This window comes from Anguilla anguilla, chromosome 4 (genome assembly GCF_013347855.1).
Source record: "Anguilla anguilla isolate fAngAng1 chromosome 4, fAngAng1.pri, whole genome shotgun sequence".
Lineage (NCBI taxonomy): Eukaryota > Metazoa > Chordata > Actinopteri > Anguilliformes > Anguillidae > Anguilla > Anguilla anguilla.
The window spans coordinates 58,694,822-58,714,788 of NC_049204.1; the positions used below are offsets into that span (position 1 = coordinate 58,694,822).

A 19,967-nucleotide genomic window follows, 5' to 3' on the forward strand; every position below is an offset into this window, starting at 1 on the left:
CCACAACGTAGTGTATGTTTCTAGAATCTAGTGTATGCTCCCATAATGTAGTGTATGCTTCTACAATCCAATTTATGTTCCCACAGTGGAGTGCATGTTTCTACAGTCTAGTGCAGGTTCCCACAAAGAAGTGTATGTTTCTAGAATCTAGTGTAAGTTTCTAAAAATCTACTGCATGTTCCCACAGTGTAGTGTATGTTCCTACAGTATAGTGTACTGCCCCAATCTAAGAAGCAGCAGAAACTTGTGGGGCATGAAACCTATGTGTGAAAACTATGGACCGAGGCTCATCTCAATAAAAAAACAAATCAAATCTGAATGAACCAGAATCATCCTCTTGCTGTAGAAGAAAACAGTCAGGCCTTACTTGACTGTCAGAAGATGAATAGGGCAGCAATTCATTTCTTTCATCTCAGAATTCACATTTAATTAGATACCATGTGATCATCCTACTTTTTCATGCACAAGAATACTCTCAATCCCCTCACTCGGATTTCCAAATTAGACAGAGCGAAAGCTCATTTTTCACCACATCTTACCCTGTCTTTAATTACAAGGTAATTAGTCGCACAAACGAAGGGGAACGAGCCTGTGTTGTGGGGACGGAATTGAAAGGCATCTTGGGCTTTACATCTGCCACCGATGGGTCCCGCGTTTGTTTGTTTGTTTATTTATTTCCCCGGTTTATGTCGGGAGAAACCGCACGGAAACGCGAGGCCGGGTTGGCCTGAGCCCGAAATCCCCGAGCACCGCGCTAAGGTATGTGTTTGATTTAAATTCTGACAGCAGATCAGACACTGCGGTGTATAAACAGGCCCTCAGGAGCCTTTCCTACACAACTGAAAACATTTCCCTCCTCCACGGATTCACCTGCCCACAGCCCACAGACACTCAGGCAAACAATTACACTACCTAGCCGTACACCACATGTTCCCTTGATTAAGGACTACAATTTTTCTGTACATAATAAAAATAACACGGTGCGATTAACAAGGATGTTGTTTCCGCGGTACCATAGCTCACATCCCCGTCCTGTTTTGGGAAGAAGCGGTAATGCATCCGCTATTTTCACTATGGCAGTTATTCCTAAACACACTCGCTCCTTTTCATGCTGCCTGGTGCACATCGGTCCCCACAACCCATTTCCATAATGTATCTCATTTCCGGGCATAAATGATCTTCAATGTACAGATAGTCGAAATTCTACTTTCATTTAGATCATCTGCAGTATCTGCAGCATATCAAAAAATAATAAATTAGCAATGAGAAAAATGTCACATGTGGTATTTATTCAGCAAAATTGCTTTTCAAGGGAGGGCCTGAGGTGGGTAACAGCATTGGTAGCCATACACAGCATATTTTCCGCTATAATGAGTGTGTTTGTTATTTTAACACAACTGAAGGAATCTGCTTTCACCAGAAACGACAGGGAGGTTCACACTCTTCCTCATAACGTCAATTAAATGTTGAGTGCATCTTCTTGCTAGTCTTTAGGACGAGAAGCAGAGATACACCACTTCTCATTCATTCCCCTTCTTGGTTGGGAGACTGAGGAAGCTGCAATGAAGTGCTGGAAAGAAAGACACAACGAGGCCAAATCTGTTCCAGCCATCTGCCTCCTTCTCTGCATGTATGCTAATAGCATTTACACACATTTTAAATCAAGGCTGTTAATTACCGCACCACAGCTATGCTTGGAACCATCCAACTAAATAAAGGCTGGTCTAATCATGCTACCAATTACGGAGTGTGTGTGTACTAAGCAGTGGTAAACACAATTAGAGATATCTGATTAAACTGCCACCAACAAATACAAAGGTGTGAATACATTAGGAATGGGAAACACTTACAAATTTGGAGGACAGAGGCACGGAGAAATATTTGGTGATCTGGGGAGGAAAAATCGGAGTGCAGAGGGAGCAAAGCCTGGATGGCATAGAAAATGGCTGACTTATTATTACCGATATTACCAAAGCACTGCAAACCTACGTCAAACCCTTCAATGTTTCACTACAGAGGAAAGCGGTCACACGTTTGGATTTTTTTTCAGGAAAATAAATAATCGCAAGCTTTACTGTCCATCCTCAGCATGTGAACCTGGGAAGAGCATGATGTTAATTTCAGCAGAAACAGACCCCCAGAAGACAGGGGCATCACAAACAGCGGAGCGATACGCTAGAAAATCGGTAAACCAGCACTGCCTCATGGGAGTATCCGAGCCCCCTGAACGAACATATGCAAGAACGTGAAACAACCGTGGAGCACCAATGATGACGGGTGAATCACTAGCAGACAGTTTGAGGCACAGAACAGCATGCCGCTAACAATAATGTGCGTCAGTGCTGAATCGCACTGTGTGAGATTCCTCTGTTCTCCAGGACACCACCATTTCCACAGGTTTGAACCTGCAGGTTTCACACAGCTGTTGAAGGGAGATTTTTTTTTTTTTAAAGTAATGGTCTCTCATTCAAATATCACTTGTGTGTTGTTCTTCTGAAATCACAAATACTGTATTGTCAGCAGTCACACCGGGAAGTTAGCCACACACCATATTCTAAATTCATGCAACGAAGCATGCTCCCTAACACTTTCTCAGATCATTTTTCAGCAGAAAATGAGCTGTCCTTAAAATGTTCACAGTAACACAAGAGTGAACTGGTACACACAGACAATTTCACCATCTGTGAAAATCTGAATAAAATAGAATTTATTGTTCCTTTGTCTGAAACATATCCATTCATGAGAGAGTAGAAGCCAATGTTCTATTCTGAAGATTTGTGCGTCTTACCTCCATTTCTCTCTGTATTACTGACAATATGGACTCCAACAGTTCCATCAAGTCATTAGTCACATGAAGAACTGAAGAACATTTGTCTTGAGCGTACAGTTTGTTCTACTCCCCCGACACGATGACCATTCTTGTGTAGAACATTTGGGGATGGGGCATTTCTCTACAATGTCTCCCACATTTGGTGTTTGCTTTACACACAAGCAAACAAAGGTATACATAAAATGTAATGATCTGACATTTTATGTTTAGATGATGTTTAGATGTCTAGCCCTGCCTTTCAAATCAAGGTGAAAATAATTTGTCAGAAACCATACATTCAAAATGAAGAATCAATGATACCACGGTATGACCGTAAGTCTTGTTAGAATGAGTGTTTTATGTGTGTGGGTCTGTGGGGTTTTTTTTTCTGTGTAAATTACTACTGGAGAGCAACAGTTGCCATGGAGACCGGAGTTAGTGATGCGGTCAGAAAACACGTCAACAGGCTGAAGCCCTTTACAGTAATATTTTGTAAGACTACATTTTGAAGACGCCACACGGAAAGCGGATGACCAAAATGTCCGTAAAGCCAGTTCCAAACAGGTGAAACAGATGAACAACGCTGTCCGACAGGTTGGCTGCCATTGGACGAGAGGAAATCAGCTCAGCTCTGAAAGCTGGAAGGGCACGCGGCAGTCGAAGCAGGCGAGGGCTTATCAGTGTGGTTCCTGTGTTATCTGCCCCCCAAAGACAGACACTCCATTTCATCCCTCACGGTCTCCTTCCATCGAATAATAGGTAAACCCGTCTCAGGCAGAATAGGGCGGGGCAGAGGACAATGGTGAGGTGCACACAATCCCAGACCGGCCAATGAGGCGTGGACCTCAGACTCCAGTTCGGTGTTCAGTGTCACGCCCCACTCCCCACGAGGTCAGAGTTGGTCACTAAATTAAACAGAGATGTGCGCCTGCCTCTGATAGATTTTCTCTTCTTTTTCTTTTTTTTTTCTGAAGTGCATCTGGAAGAGCTCCATATGTGTGGAGGTCTACTCTGCCAGGAGAAATCCTTCCTGCATAAACCACCCCATAGTTTATATGGTGCCGCATGCTTTTTCACGAATTTAAAAGCTCTGTTTCTGGACCTGCCTGCTTACAGATAATTTGCAGAAAACAGGAGCATTTCTGGAAAAAAAAAACCTCTACATTCTGCCCAATGCAGTCTGAATATATAATTCTGTACCCTCCCGTTGCGGGTATCCACTTCAATGGAACACATCTATCAGACATCTGTCATTCAGTCCCGTCTTGTTAACAGCAAATCATTCTATGTACCTTGTAAAATTCTTTGATTAAAACAATACTTTTTGGATCTTTTCTTCTGCTTTCATGGACAAAGCCTTTAGCCTCAGACAACCAATTCTTGGTTTTCAGTGTTCTGCACTACAAAGAGTGAAAGAACTGGGGAGAGAGCGTGGGGACACAAGACTCTTGTCTTGAAACAAGAACATATAAACGAGCAAAGGAATGAGCACAAAACCACGGTACAGCATGCCGTATCTCAGACCGTGATGTCACGATGATTATATCCACTGTAGTACACTCCAATGAGCCCTCACCTCTTCTAAAAAAAGAATTTGGATAAGGAAATGCCCATTCAAAATGAATCCAAGGAGGCCCCATAGACTTCTAAGGTTGACTGATAATATACTCAAGAAACGTTTATTTATGGCAGATGCTGTAGTACAGGGGCTCCTCACTATACAATACGTCACAAAAAATGAAGATGTTGTATGAAATGACTTCCAAAGGGGAGTTTTACTCCCATACAAATTAATATAAATTGGAGAGGTTGTAGTTTAACATACTCTTGTGGCAGATAATGACCCATTTAATACCATCAGAAGCAATGAAAAAAGGAGAGATATGTTCTACGTTGTCTCTTATGACAACCAGTCAAAAACAGCCTAGTCTAAGCTCATGATACAGTATTCCAATTCCAAATGCACACAAATGCACACATACAACTGTGTCATTGCATTTTTTCTTGCTGTATTCCTAATCACAAACACCTATTTTACTTTAATTACATTTTTTTTTTAATTCTGCAGCCTAGTCTAGGTACACGCATATTAGACAACATTATGTAATTATTTTTAAACACATTCTCTCTCTGGGTATTTTTACGGTCTTTCCTTGACACATTAAACCGAAATAATTACTGTATTCTCAAACACTTTTTCATATTTTTATAGTCTTACCATGAAAAATTAAACAATGATAATTACTGTATTCTTAAAAACGTAATTTTTTTACAGACATCATTGGTTGGTTGCAGTTGGGATGAAACAACATAAGTGTGGGACTGATTCAACAAAAATGGCTCTAAATAACTTCACAACAAGACTGCAAAAATACAGATACTGGGTCAACATATAGCGAAGAGCCCCTGTACTATGTAGTATGCTATTAATAGGCAGGCCCAGAAATAGTTCTGGTTTTGAATTTGATCTGAAGTGTTGATTAGGTATAATGGTGGTATAGCAATAGGTGGAGCAGGTCTTTGGAACACTGGTCTTACTCAATCAGAAATAAATGGACTGGCCAGTTATCTTTTATTCTAAGACACAATGCTACAGCCACATTAAAATGTGGACACAATGGCGAATGCAGTCCACTGGCTTTTCAAAAACACACACGCGCACACACACAATGAAACTCAATTTCATCTTCGTGCTCATCTGGCACACAGACCGATGTAATACCGAACCCAATTCAGAAACCACTGGTAAAATAAGAGGGATCGCTGTTCGTGAATGCGAGATCATTTCGATATCATGTAATATTAATGAACACGAGAAAGGAGTTTTACACCTCAATGCTTTTTATTTACCGCGTGCTGCTGGGTGACACAGCTCGATATGAGCCGACGCTGACTGACAGGATGGTGAAGGAACTGTCACTTCAGGGGCCTCCAGATGCTTTCTGCATTTTTTTTTTTCCACAAACAGAAATAGACAGTCTGCAGACAGGACCTGGGGGGTGGGGGGGGGGGGGGGGGGGCAGAGAGGAGGAGGACTCCTGGCCGCAAAGCATGACACCGAGCTTTGCCGAGCTTACTTAGCGCCAGGAACATGGCTCCCATTGTGAAGCGGAGGAACGCATTTCGCATCTCGCACACGTCAGGCCAATGCTGCACTCAGGCACAGGGGAGGATTACTGTAGTGTTGCGAAATGTGGAAACGTGCTCAAAATTCAACAGAGAGGGGGAAAGAAATCCAGTCGATCTGTGCTCTCTGTTTAAAGGCAAGAGACCTCAATATATGAAATTGCTCGCACGATTGTAAGACTTGTTTCGGACGCACGACGTGTGCGATATTTCATCACCATGGATGACCCCGCACCGTAGCAGGGACGAGAGAGTCAGACACGAAGGCGGTTCCTCAGGAATGTTCTGGGAGTTAGAATTCTCTCTCTGGCGAGGTTCACCGTGTGGTCACTGCAGCCAACCATTTTTTTCTTTTCAGGAGAAGCGATCGATTCCTGAACATCAGGAAGTACAAGGCACGTGCAGAATCGGAGCCGGTCAGTCAGCCAGCCACGGACGGAAAGAGGACATAAAAAAATCTTCCTTTTCGTTAATCGCTTCTCTGCTGGGAGGCAGCCGTCCCGCCCAAGACCAGCAGCGTGTCACATTGAGCGGAGGCGGAGGAGACGGCAGAAGCCCCGCGTTTGCATAATGGCCGTTAAAAGCTTCGCGTCTGAAACGGCTACGTCGCGTCCACCGCACCGGAAGCTCTTGAGGGTCTTTCCCGGGAAAAGGGGAATTTTTTTGTCTTTGCCATAATCTCATAAAGGTGAGAGGACTGGCTGCCCCTGACCATGATGAATGGGCAGATGAGTTTCGCACCACGCTGTATAAACCATTAGATACTCTGAATAATGCAGTGATTGCAGTGAGCTCGAGCTGAGGTGCTCCGCCACAATATAAAAGACCTGCTGAAGTCTAGTCGTTGCCAAGGAGATGTGATTCACCTGAGTTGAACATGCATTGACGCATTCATCAGAAAAACACAGTGTGCAGTTGCTAGTAACAAGAGAACATTTTGACATGGTCTGATGCTGAATTTTTTTTTAAGTAGCAACACGTGTATAGTTTTGATATTGCCAGAAAATTACTCATTCACAAAGAGCATTAGAGATAATATTAAAGTAAGGCTTAAGTGCAATCGTCTTTTGGGGAAGAATACACTGTGTTCCTGTGTTACTACTGAACATACACAGTTTTCACCCTGAAATACAGTAATACAGAAATACAGTAACTACTTAGTAAGGTCAGTCGCTTTATTTGATATTTGGAGCACGCATGTAGATTTGTTCAACCTGTATTTGAAGAAAGCTACATTTGAAGCCTATGCAAGGAAAACATATCTTTGAAATTTCAAAGCTAAAAATAACAATTGGCTAGTAATTAGGCTAACATGTTTTTCCCAGTTGTACCCACAAAACAGCAGATGAATACAGCAGATGAAGTCATTTTTCTGCAGTATTTAATGGCAATGTTAATTTAGGAAGGCTACTTATAATGATAAACAAAATAATAATATTACAGAATAAACCATTAGGCCAATATTGTGCTTAAAAACACCGCTGTAGCTGTGACTGTATTCACGATACACCACAACCTATCGTGCCATATCACAGAAATATCAACTTAACCTCAGTAAGCTGAAAATTGCTTTGTCCTTTCTTTTCAACTGTCCCATTTAGCCAACAGTTTCCAAATCACCTTCCTAAAGTTTTATGGAGCGGTATTCTTTGTCAGGGCGATCATGCTCGTTTTCAGCACCCTCCATTGCAAAAAATGTTGCTATTAGCTATAGCTTATGCTTCTGAATTGATTTCCATTTCCAGACCAGGAACAATATAATTGGGTCTGTAATGCTCTATTGCTTTATTGGTCATTCGTGCGCCACCATCTGTGTGACAACTGTCATACTTTTTTTGCTTTTTGAATTTCTCTGTTCATCTTCAAAATCGGTATTGGTATGCGAATTTAAAATTAAATTTGATATTCTAATATAATGTGACAGCCTACTGACGGATTACATTAGTAAAATAATGCAATGCCTTCTAAGGACTGTGAATGTCCTACAGAGGAGGAAGTCCCTAAGTTTTTAGAAGAATATTAAGGCTCAACCATTCATAGCCAAGTCCTTTTTATTTGCAGTACATAGTGTTTATAGGGTTGGCTTTAAATGTTTGTAGCATTAATTGGTAAATTCTGTTAGCATTATCTGTTATGCATTATACATTTCACAACTTATTTTAATTAGAATAAAGTGGCTGTGTTACATGAGATAATTTTTATTATGATAATTACATTGGCTATTAACTGAAAACGTAGTGTTGTGTTCCATCAGCTATGGTTGCTAAAGCAACACTGCAACAAAGTCACATGGTAATTTCAGTTCATGCTCATTCAGAGCTAATCAATGAGAATGCACGGAGGGAAAAAAAACGAAGGTTGATTAACTGCACAGCAATAACACAACACACTGTACAATTTAGGGAAATAATTTAAATCCAAAAGAACGTGAAATGGAATAGACTGATTTTTATTTTATTTTTAATTTTTTTAAGGCAGGTTCTCATCTCACCTTAATTCTCACACATGGACTACTTATGGAAACTAATGGTAGATACATTTTGAGCCAGTAGATCTATATACCAGACAGACTCCCAATCTACAGAATCATTGAATTGCCTGCAAAAAGGATGTTAAAAAGGCTTAACAACGGTGGCTGAGGAGACCTTATCTTCTGACTTGAGTCACTGAAATGACAGGCTGCTTCCAAGAAATACTACTATTATTATTATTATTATGGGTTTCCTAAATCTATATCTGAAACAACTTGGGCAATTACAGGTGAATACTGCACACAACTTGTACACAAAAATTGCACGCATTTGCCAATAAGGCATGTAAGAACATATTATGTGTACACAAGATGTGCATATAACAGCCAAATTAGATGCTTAGTGACTGAAAATGTGTACATTATGAGTCCCTGTGCATCCATATTCTCTCAGCTGTATCTCTGGATAACAAGTTATTTTCTTCACAGTACTATGAAGATGTTAAGTGATGTCACGTATTCTTACTTCTTATGTTTCTGCACAACGGTTTCTTTTTTTAGATTGATATAAACATAGAAATGAAATAATAATGACTGAATGGATGTAGATGAGAGAGTACTAGGGTGTACTGCCATTACACATGTACATTACACTGTATAACAAACAGAGTATGCTACCCTGGCTATCTATTATTTTCAGAGCAGGAACCAAATGATGTTTCTGTGGATTACGCATAATCTGAAATCCTGCAGTCTGCCCTGCTCTCTCCAGCCTTGTATGGAGACCGAGGTGCCCTCCGTGAATGAGCAGAGTTCAGGCTGTAAACAAGTCACGCGAAAAAGGTATTGCTCCGCATAATGCGGCAGTCTTTTAACAATTCTGAAAGGCGCACGGTAAATATTTCTGGCGTAAGCCCCCGCGCGCTGTCCAGGTGTCTCCGATAGGGTAACGACCGCATTTCTCTCTGATCTCTTTACCCCGCAGAGTGGGATAAATCGCAGAGTACACACGGGGAATTCGCCTGACGGAGAAAATTCATGTCCGCGCTCCTTTACCGTTAGCGGTGCGTCTCATGACCGGGCTTTGAGAAATATATTCTGAAAGCACGATTACAATCAACAAAGAGAGAGCTCATACGGATGAAAAATACACATGAGAAATACAGACCTCAAGAAAAACGGGAATGATATAACAGGAAGATTACCCATTAAGTCCAGGTACCAAAATGAGTCCATTCACCTGTATCAGCCTCTGTCTAAAGCATCAGGCATAATGTTTCAGAATGTATTAAAAGCAGAACAGACTGCTTTACCACTCCCACTACAGTGGCGACCAATCTGGGTAATTCACACATAATGAAACTAACAGAAGCCAAAAAAAAATACATCTGTAAATGTTTACCAAAATTATGTGATGCATTATGCATGTTCCTGTGTGCAGGTAAATTGGCGGTGTTTTTTGTAGGGCATATGAAATCTGAACTCTGCCTGTATAGTAAATAGGGTAGATCTTGAACTTTAAGGCTACACTTCTCCAGAGTCTTGTGCAGCTGTGAGGAAAGGAGGGAAATTAACCGTGGACCACTGGGTAGATGTTTCTGGGTCACCAGATGGAGCACCATACCATTTAAAACTGGCTTGTCACCTCGGTACATTTGTACATGTGGGGCTGGCGGAAGGTGCAGTCATTATGGCTAGCATGGCCAAGGACTCCTTACCAAGAATTTCATACATCACTTTTTGCCTATTTGTATTCAAGCTAATATGCATATATAACTTCCACATCATCTTACGAGAGAGAGGACGTGTTAATAAAACGCATTTCTGAGGTGACAACTCTTATTGCACGAGCCCAACACATCACCCACGCACGTCTGCAAGGCCCCTCGAAGACTACGCTACAGCCCAGCTGAAGCTTCCGCTGTATTTTCCAGGCTGGGATTTAGGTGTCGAGGAGAAATTAATGAAAGAAGAATCAGCGATAATATCTTAATCTCTGCTGTGCCACGTAGAAGCACATTACTCCCTCCCACGGCTGTCGTCTGAATATCCTCATCAGCACAGTGACGGTGTGACTGCTGCACCCTCTTCCAGGCACCAGAGCTTCAGTGCTGTGATGCCCACAACCTACTTTAACATTACATTACATTACAGGCATTTATCAGATGCTCTTATCCAGAGCGACTTACGCAAATTTTTTTGTATCCAATTATACAGCTGGATATATATATATATATATATATATATATATATATATATATATATATATATATATGTATATATATACTGGAGGAATGCAGGTTAAGTTCCTTGCTCAAGTGTACAACGGCAGTGTCCTACCGGGGAATTGAACTAGTGATCTTTAGGTCACAAAACCAACTCCTTTCCCATACATATACTACACTGCCACCATACCTCCTGTCCTATGTCCCTCTGACCTTGCCGTACTTCTCCACGGCATCGTGTTTTTTCCACAAGTAAACTCCTCTGGACAGACTCACAGCGCCTAAGGAGCTTAGGTTCCACTCAAAAGGGGGGGGGGGGGGCTCCTTAAGTCGTTGGGCTGCAGCTAAAACACTTTAGAGAGGGGCCAGGAATGCATGTTAGGGCATGAAAGAGACTCATAGCGGTGCCAGAGGAACCGATGAAAGCGAACGTGGCAGAGGATTCAGAGCCTAAGAGCACTGAGAAGGATCCCCGGTCCTCCGCCTCTCATGAACCTATTAATAGAATTGGCAATCAGTTAATAACAAAGAACTCCACAAAGTACAGAATTCTAGATTTTACAGCACAGCTATTAGTATTACAGACAGGACATAAAAATGAGATAGAAGAATAATCTCACAATGCATTAAATTACTTTTCCCCCCACTAGGTTTAAGGGGAAAAAAAATTTATGAGCTTTTAAAACCTTCTTTGGTTATTAGCTTCTGATGTAAAAACCCTGTATAATTAATAAATTCACCTTATGAGTTGTGACTTCTTGATCACACCATACAGGACTCATTTCTACTGTTTTGAACTATAAGTGGAAATCCCTGTTTGATGTTGTGATCATTATGCAAGGAAATCCTTTCATCAGGATTTTCTTTTTAATTCAGTAATTCAGCTGGTGACACCATGAAATGGACACATTTCATGCTAAAGGCTAGACTCTGTGGATGAGGCTTGAGCATTGTTTCCAGTATTATAATCAAATGTCTCTCAGACAGTAAAAAACAAACAAAAAAGTATATTTTATTTTATGCAATATGCAGTCTGTAGCTGTAGCGACAAATAAAAAACCTAAAAGATCATTTATAATTTGACATAAGTAGACATGAGTAAGATTAAATAATATTGTGCTCATTTTTTTGTACTTGTATCATTGATTGTTGACTCCCAAAAGAAAAGGTATGTAAATAGGTATGTAAATTTAAATATGAAGAAATATACAAATATTATGACATACATTACAAACATTGAGGCAATTGTTTGATACCATATAAATTTGAAGTTGGAATGAAAGAGCTAACATAAATAGCTGTGCAAAACATTCTTAATTTGCAAATGTAGCCAAATATTCATAGTTTATTTTTAAATGCATAAATTCTTGTTCAACTGAGGCATGCACCACTAAAATAATACAGTATTTGAGAGAGCCTGTGAGAAAAGGTTATTGACATGATTTACATATTTAGATGTGTACGTATAGCGTAAAATGACTGCGTTATCCTGTAATAAAAAATGATTGATTGTTCCTCTATAATTTCTTTATTTTTTGCATCAAGTGAACATTCATAGTTCATTAAAGCTTTTAATTAAAATTGTTCAGTGCAGCACAGGGTTAGGCGTTCCCGTGACGTGCCCGAATGCTATTCATCAGGGCTTGATTGTGTGACACCTTTCTGAAAATGATCACTGAAAATAAATTCTGAAAAATAAATTACGAGTATGTCCAGTTAAATTGAAAATAAAAAACAATAATTAATCTGGGAGAGCTTAATTATGGGGGAGAAGGGGCTTGGGCGTGGGGGTGGGGGGTGGGGGGGGGGGGGGGTGCGTCCCTGACAGGAGTAACATATTCTGTCTCCAAGAGCATATGAGACTGTTATTTTGTCCATAGTGTGTGTGCGTGCATGTGAGTGTGCATGTGTGTTTGTGAGATTTTATTTTTCTGAACAAGCTTAGGTCTGCAGAATAAAATGAGGTCCTAAGACAGATGAGATGGCAGTGTAGTATAATGGGGAAGGAACTGGCATTGCTGCCTAAAAGGTTGCAGGTTTGATTCCCTGGTAGAACACTGCAGTTTTACCCTTGAGCAAGGTACTTAACCTGCATTACTTCAGTATATATCTGGCAGTATAAATTGACTCTATGTTTTTTAAAAAGTGTGTTTCCAAGGCACTCTGGATAAGAGCATCTGCTAAATGCCAGTAGAGGGACTATAGTACAGGGACTAATAGTCTGGCCTAATCATTTTATGTTATTATTTAAATATATTTTGAAGGAAATAAATAATATATTTAAAATGTACCCTAATAATTGCTAAATTTGATTGTTCCTCTCACATTTAAAATATGTAACGCCTCCAAAAACCTTCCTCTGAGAAGCTGGCAACTGTCTGAGCTGGCACATCCCTGGCATGCCTATTTCTACTACAGTAAATGATGTTCCCATATCATAAGGTAAAGAGTGTCTTGGGATCTCTTGAGTTGTGATCTGACAATCTGGATTTATCCTACTATTCCGTAAGTATGATCTACAGTACTGTAAGTTTTAACCCAGGAACTGAAACTGAGGGGCTTCAAACATGCGGCAGTTGGAAATGTTTAGATTTCACGGCAGAGAAAAAAGTCACATTGAAGCAGCTGCTTTACAAACACTGGAAGTCAGGGCATCAGAACATACAGTAACAGCTTAGTGTATGATGCATGTGATAAACTGATGAACTGGTCTCACAGTTCAAAGATTACTCCAATAATGTACAAAGTAGCACTTAAGCTTAGAAAACAATCTGGTGTTGACCACAATATAAACACCGTAATGACGCAATAAAACAATTTGCCATTTTAAACTAAATCTATGAAGTCCTCAGTTTGGCCATTACAGTCTCTCCCCTGCAGTGAGACTGCTGACATTGACCCTCCTATTTCCAATTTTGTTTCCACGAAATGATCCCCCTGTGATATCAATAAGACATAAAACAAAACGGCAAGCATCCACCCTCCTGCAGACGGCCCATATAATGAAACGAAGTAATCAATCCACAGGCCGTAATAAAATCACTTTCCGATTCATTTCATCTTTGTAGTATGTGATGCAATGCGGAATTCCTCGTGGTGAATACAATTCGATTGATTCACGAGACCTAAGAGTTTGTGTATGAAAATTTGTAACTCTTAAGCCTATTCACTACACAAGCCTGCCCGTTTTGAGGAAAACCACAGCTTTAGCTTAGCAAACAAGTACAAAAACACAACACACTGAACATATATGTGCTATGTGCAACTTGCTTACTCAGCTGTTTTTTTATTTATTTTTTAACAAGGAATCTGTCTGAGAGGACCCAATGCAGTGAACATGAGGCATGTTTCCATTAGCAAGAATTGATGCAATTTTATGAACTAATGTGAATAACATTGATTCCCAATTATGTGGGACTTGCCAAATGGAAACAAGCATTCTATGCATAGAAATGAAAATCAGACACTGTTAAAAATGCAGACCTTGACTTTCTTCGGTCAACATTTTTGAAAACATTACATACCTATCCTAAATCCATTCCACCGTGCAAAAGCTGGAATCTAGAATCTAGAGGGCTATAAATCTGGGTTGAGTGAAGTTTTGAAATTAACAAACTAGGTTAATTCCAATATAGCTCAGGTTTTATCTGGATATAGCCTGGCTACATCCTAGTTGGCCAGAAAACTTCAAGCCAGATGGTATTTCACCAACTTTTCACCAGAAATATGTAGCCTGAGATGTTACGGCAAATGGAAGTAGCTGTAATTTGAACTAAAACTACATGTTGATGAAGTCTTTGCATGTGAGTCTTGCTAAAATCACACAATACAAAAATAAAACTGGAAACATGTCTCTGGGGGTGTTTTGCAAACAAATATAAGCAGATGCCTTTGGCAGGCAAATTCACTGTTTGGCAAAGGTAGATTTGCCATTCCCTGCCTTTTCGAACCTACTCTAGGTGTTCAGCATGGCTCACTTTGAGATCCATTTTATTTTCTGCATACACTACAAGGTGAAGTTTTGGTTTAGATTAGATTTGATATCCTATAAATGGGCCAATTTTGCTTAACATTTCTGTGTTAAAGTGTAATACAGTTAAGGAATTTTTTATGAGGACACATCAACAATTTTTGTATGCATTTTCCACAGAGATTATGTCCTTTCATTTTTCACTGTTCATATCTGTAACAACATTCTTAATTTACTACAGTAATACGAGGAACATTTTTCATCTTATACTTGTGACCTGAATATTTCCATATTCACATTAATCTAAATAGTCTCTTTGGAAAAAATAGGAATACAACAAAAGTCCTCGTAACATTCACATCCAATTATGCTAAATGACACGACCAGATATGCAACTCCGCTGTAATTCAACATGATTTGATGGGAAAGATTTTTTTTTTTTTTCATTAAACCCGACTCTATTTAATAGTCACTTCCTCAAGCTATGCAATTTGCCTGAGAATCAGAGGCTAACAGGAGAGGCAATATCAAGGACTGAAAGCTTTACTCCCCCCCCCCACCTCCAATAATCCAGATTTACTATGGGAGTGATGTTAATCATAGCCAAGTAGAGAGCACGGTGAGTCACTGACAAGCCCCAGCCCCTGCAGCTGTGATTCAATCCCATTTCAATTTCACATGGAGGGGTTCTGTAGTGAAGCCTCCTGACCTGGCACATCACAACGCTACCGCTGATCATTAGTGCAGGCGGAGGGAGAGCAGCACTCCGCTTTTACCTCGCTCCACCCCCTTCTTTCTCCCCCCCCCCCTCTCTCTCTCCCTCACCTAAAAGGAGAATCACATTTTGTTTTGACACCACCACAAACCCACCCACCTGCAAGGAAATGTTTCAATTAGTTGTAATGGGTTGTGAAAAGCATCACTGTTGCAGGAGAAAATTTTACAAAAATTCTACGAGAAAAGAAACGAACGCAGACAAGACTATTCAAAGTAAGGCGTATCAAAGGCATGCAGAGCAGAAGATGTGCAGCAGCTCTAGACTCTGGAGTATAAACGACACTCTGCGAAGCTGGTTCCTCAAGACCGACCTGCGTCGACCGCTAATTGTCAGCGTCAAACGACCGTGATAAACCGCGCCGCCTGCCTCTCTCAATGCAGCTGGGGTGCGCAGAGAGTCCCTCCCCTGCACCACTGGCACGCTGCCCTGCCCTATATCTGCCGTGAGACGGACGGGGGGGACGGGGGGGGGGGGGGGGACCACACACGTGCGCACTGCTTACAGAGCGCCAGAAACCCCTGCTGAAAGGTTCGGCCCGCAGATTAACTTTCTGGACCGTGCCGTGACTCAACGCCCCCCCCCCTCCCCCTTCCCACTCGCGTTTTTTTTTTACGCGGCACCGAGAGGTTTCGCCGGCCCACCGTGACCGCGAAGGCCGGAAAAACGCCACGACGCACACGCCCGCGCCCCTTTTCCCGCCGAAAACAGAAAAGGGCCGGCAGCCGGTGCAAACCGTCGGTAACGAAGGCCTGCGGTAAAGAAGAAGAGAAAAAACATTCGGAGGTATTTACCGCTCAGTTTCTTAAGGAAGGGCAGGTCGAAAGGCGCTCGCCGAACGGCTGCGTCGTTAGCCGCGGCGCTTCTCAAAGAGCCCTGGCTGCATTAGGCTCCTTTCCATCTTAATGTGCCTTAATGACATTCATTTTCATTACCAACGGCCCCGTGTGTGCCCATCCCACTCCGCGCAGATACAGTTTGAATACAGCTCGCTCATTATTGCTCCTCAACAGGCCGTTGGGAAATTTCGCCCGCAAAGCGTTTATTAATTACTACAATTGATTCGGCGTGATGTTCAAACCCCCGTGTTACGGCGGCTATCGGCAGCTCGCGACGCGCGTTAGCCGGGGAAGGCGGGGTAAACACGCGACCGCAGGGTTGCAGGTTTGAATCCTGGGCGGGACCATGCCGCCGCTGCCGCACCCCTTGAGTGCAGCGCTTAACCTTAATTACCTTGGCAAATTTCCAGCTGTTTAAAAAAAGGGGGGGGGGGGCGGTAATAAGCACAGCACAGGCAATACGAGCCGCCCCTCGACAAGGACGTTTGCCAAGCAAGCAGACAATGTTACACGAAGCGTCCCAGGAGTACCTGGCGGAGACATCACAACAGGTGCCGCGTGAGGACGTTCCACAGGGACGCCGAGACATCGTTAGCAACGCGTCTCGTACACGACGGATGCCATTCAGTGCGAACACCTTGAAGATCAGGTCTGCGGCATCACTAATTAGGCAGCTCCGCGGAGGAGGAGTGACAGGGAGACGCCGTGTAGAAGCGGGAGGATCGTGACTCAGAACGGAGAACAGCTGTTGTGACTCCCTGCATTGTCACACAGAACAACAACAACAAAAAAGCCCCACAATCAGGAGCTCACTGATTAACACACACACCCCCTCCCCACCGCCAAACCCCCCCCCCCCCCCCCCCCCCTTAAATGGGAGGCTCAGCATCACCCACTCCCAGCCACGACCGCTCCGCTCCCACGCAAACACTCCACTTTCCGAACACAAAGGCGCCCGTGAGTCACCTGCCCGGCGGCCTTGCGGTTGTCTGGAACCTTCCGTCATGTGCACCGCATCCTCATTATGCTCCCACATCAGCGAACGGTGGCGGTGACAGTAACACTGGCATATCTAAAGATTTCTTTCAGAGAGGAGGGAGAGTAAAGTAAACAATTTGTTCCTTACTCGGTGTTTCATTTGCCCTTCTACCCAGCACGGCGTGGCTAATGGAAGCGTGGTGACAGAGCCTAATATAAAAGGAGTGCGTATTTTCCTTTGCTGTGACTGCAAAGTGCTTTTTTTTGCACCTCCTGTGCCTCTTTTGAGCTCAGCCGAGTCTATAGAGCTGAAACCCACGAGGGCGTGTTATGGTAAAGTGTGAATGACTAGGAGGCAGGAGGGCACTATGAAAGCGAAGTCCTTTCAGGAACGGCAAGGGGAGAGGACTAAAAACGGCACGATGACACCACCAGAGATAGGGTCCGTTCCAGTCCAGCCCTAGGATATTTTACCTGCACTCCACAACAGTAGAGCCAGGCCAGTTCCACAAGGGTGGTTGTAGCTGGTCCAGGAGGTTCATCCTCCCCCACCCCACCCCCCCAACACCCCCCCCCCATCCCCCCAGAATGTGTATCAGTTCCATCCAATTTTAAAAGAACTGATTTAACCTCTCTCCGCAGTACTGAACCTGTTAGTCATTTCGGGGCAGAAGACTCCCAGTACTGATCATCTGGATGTCATTCTCAGTCTATAGAATGATCTGTAACTGCTGTTCAGAAAGGTAAAGGCACAAGCAGTGCTGATTGGTCGGCTGATTGGGAACTTCACCTGTTCAAATCCTCGGCAGCAAGTACGCCCCCAGTCAAACCAAACATCGCTTCTGTAAAAATACCACGTTCAAGAACTCTTCATTATAAAACTCTTCAGAAATCTGCCGGCAGCAGTGTCGCAACTGGTGTAGACAAACACGTGACCCGAACAACTCTTTGTCTGAAAAGCTAGGGGGAAAAAAAGTCCAATATGATGTAAAAATCTGAATCAAAAATGAGGATTCAGGAGATTAATACAAATGATGTCAAACTGACTTGAGCTAAGATAGGAAAAACAGGCCAAGTTTGATGAAAGAGCCAAACCTATTCTTTAAATGACAATATAATGTGGAGAGACAGAAATATTTAAGGCTGTGAATTCCTTTTCTTATTCAAATTTGCCTGGGTGTATTATAGAATGGTGATCAAATACACTTTACAGTACTACAAGACAACATCCTTTATTCATATGGGTCAGGACACATTCATCTAGACATCTACTCCCACCAGAATGAACTACTCGCTCCCACATTCAAAATGATGCACTGCCTAGGAAGCCCGTCTGCCCAACTGTATTATAAGATGGGAGATATTTTTCATTGCGCTCACTTCCACTGTTCTAACCCAGAGCCTCCACATGTAATTACTGTAGTGCTGGATAAGATGTGTTATATTAAATGAAGAAGGAAGTCAAAAAAACTGAGTGAAATGTCATTTTCAAATTTCATGCTGCCAGGTTCATGCAAGAATTCCTGAATTACCATGAAATTGCAAGCTATACTAGTGGCCATGGCCCGGAGCAGCAGAGTTCAAAAATTGTCTGCCAATTAATTAACGCTGATTACTTCACAGAAAGAACTTGCACAGTTTCAGTAATCCCACTAGAGACATAGCCACATAGCCCTGTTGACTTGTGTTCATGCAACAGAAGACACTTCATATGCTAGTGGCAAAGGTCCTTTCTAAATGAGCTATGTTTGTGTTTATGCATGTGTGTGCGTGTGTGTGCTTGTGAGCGTGTGTGTGAGTGTGTGGGTGTGTGTGTGTGTGGTTATGCATGTGTGTGTGTGTGTGCGTGTGTGTGTGTGTGTGTGTATGTGCGTGTGCGTTTGTGTTTGTGTTTGTGAGCATGTGTGTGAGTGTGTGCATGTGTGTGTCTGTGTGTATGTGTATGTGTGTGTGTGTGTGTGTGCGTGTGTGTTTGTGTTTGTGTTTGTGTTTGTGAGCGTGTGCGGGGGAGAGACAGGGAGAGAATGCTAATGGCCAGAGAGACAGTGTAATCAGAGACCCCCAGGCTCCTACCTTTCTTCCTGGATTCCTTTCTCACGCTGGGTCTCACAGCCGGCTGGAGTTCCGCCTCTGTTGACATCCTATTAAGTCCTTATTCCTTTTCAAAGCAGGTCCAGTAGCGCACACAGGCTCATTTAGAAGGGCTCTCCCGCCGACTGTGAATCAGTCCCACTGCTTGCTCTAGCCCTGACACAGCATCCCGATCACTCCCTTTGAGTGCTGCAAAACAAAGCCAACACAGAGAAAAAGAGAGAAGAAGAGGAAGAAAAAAGAAATTTAACGAGACGCGAAAGACAAATGCAGGAACGTTCAAAGTACGTGAGCTTTTCGTCGTAGCCATTGTGGTCGCCTGAGGTCCCAAGGACAGCATCTCAACCCATCATTCTCTACGGAGGCAGCTCAGCATTTGTTGGGCTGCCTTCTGTAAACAGGAGCTGTTAATGACCATACTAGGAAGACACACAGCAGCTATTTGGGACAGTTAGCTTAGTATTCATGTTGTGAATTGTGCCATGAAAAAACAGCTGCAGTAACCATGTTTTTAGGGCCCCGATCATCAAACCATAAGTATGCCTTCACTGTCACAAATGTGCCACAGCACGTGCCATTTGTAGTTCCTTTCATGCCATTTTGGACGTACGTTCATTATCGTAGGCAAGTTATCAACAACCACTGGAAGGGAAAAAAATACTGGTCTTGTACAGATGTAACATT

At 42.5% G+C, this 19,967-nt stretch overlaps 1 protein-coding gene across 8 annotated transcripts in view; it reads right to left on the reverse strand.

Annotated features, from left to right (window-relative positions):
* Positions 1 to 19,967, reverse strand: part of dab1a (DAB adaptor protein 1a) — a 128,645-nt gene that overhangs the window by 61,359 nt on the left and 47,319 nt on the right. For all 8 annotated transcript variants that reach the window (XM_035415328.1, XM_035415329.1, XM_035415326.1 and 5 more), the window contains exon 2: positions 19,266 to 19,472. In XM_035415328.1, coding sequence (XP_035271219.1) covers positions 19,266 to 19,332 — 67 coding nt within the window. In that variant the 5' untranslated portion in view covers positions 19,333 to 19,472. The remainder of the gene's footprint in view (positions 1 to 19,265; positions 19,473 to 19,967) is intronic.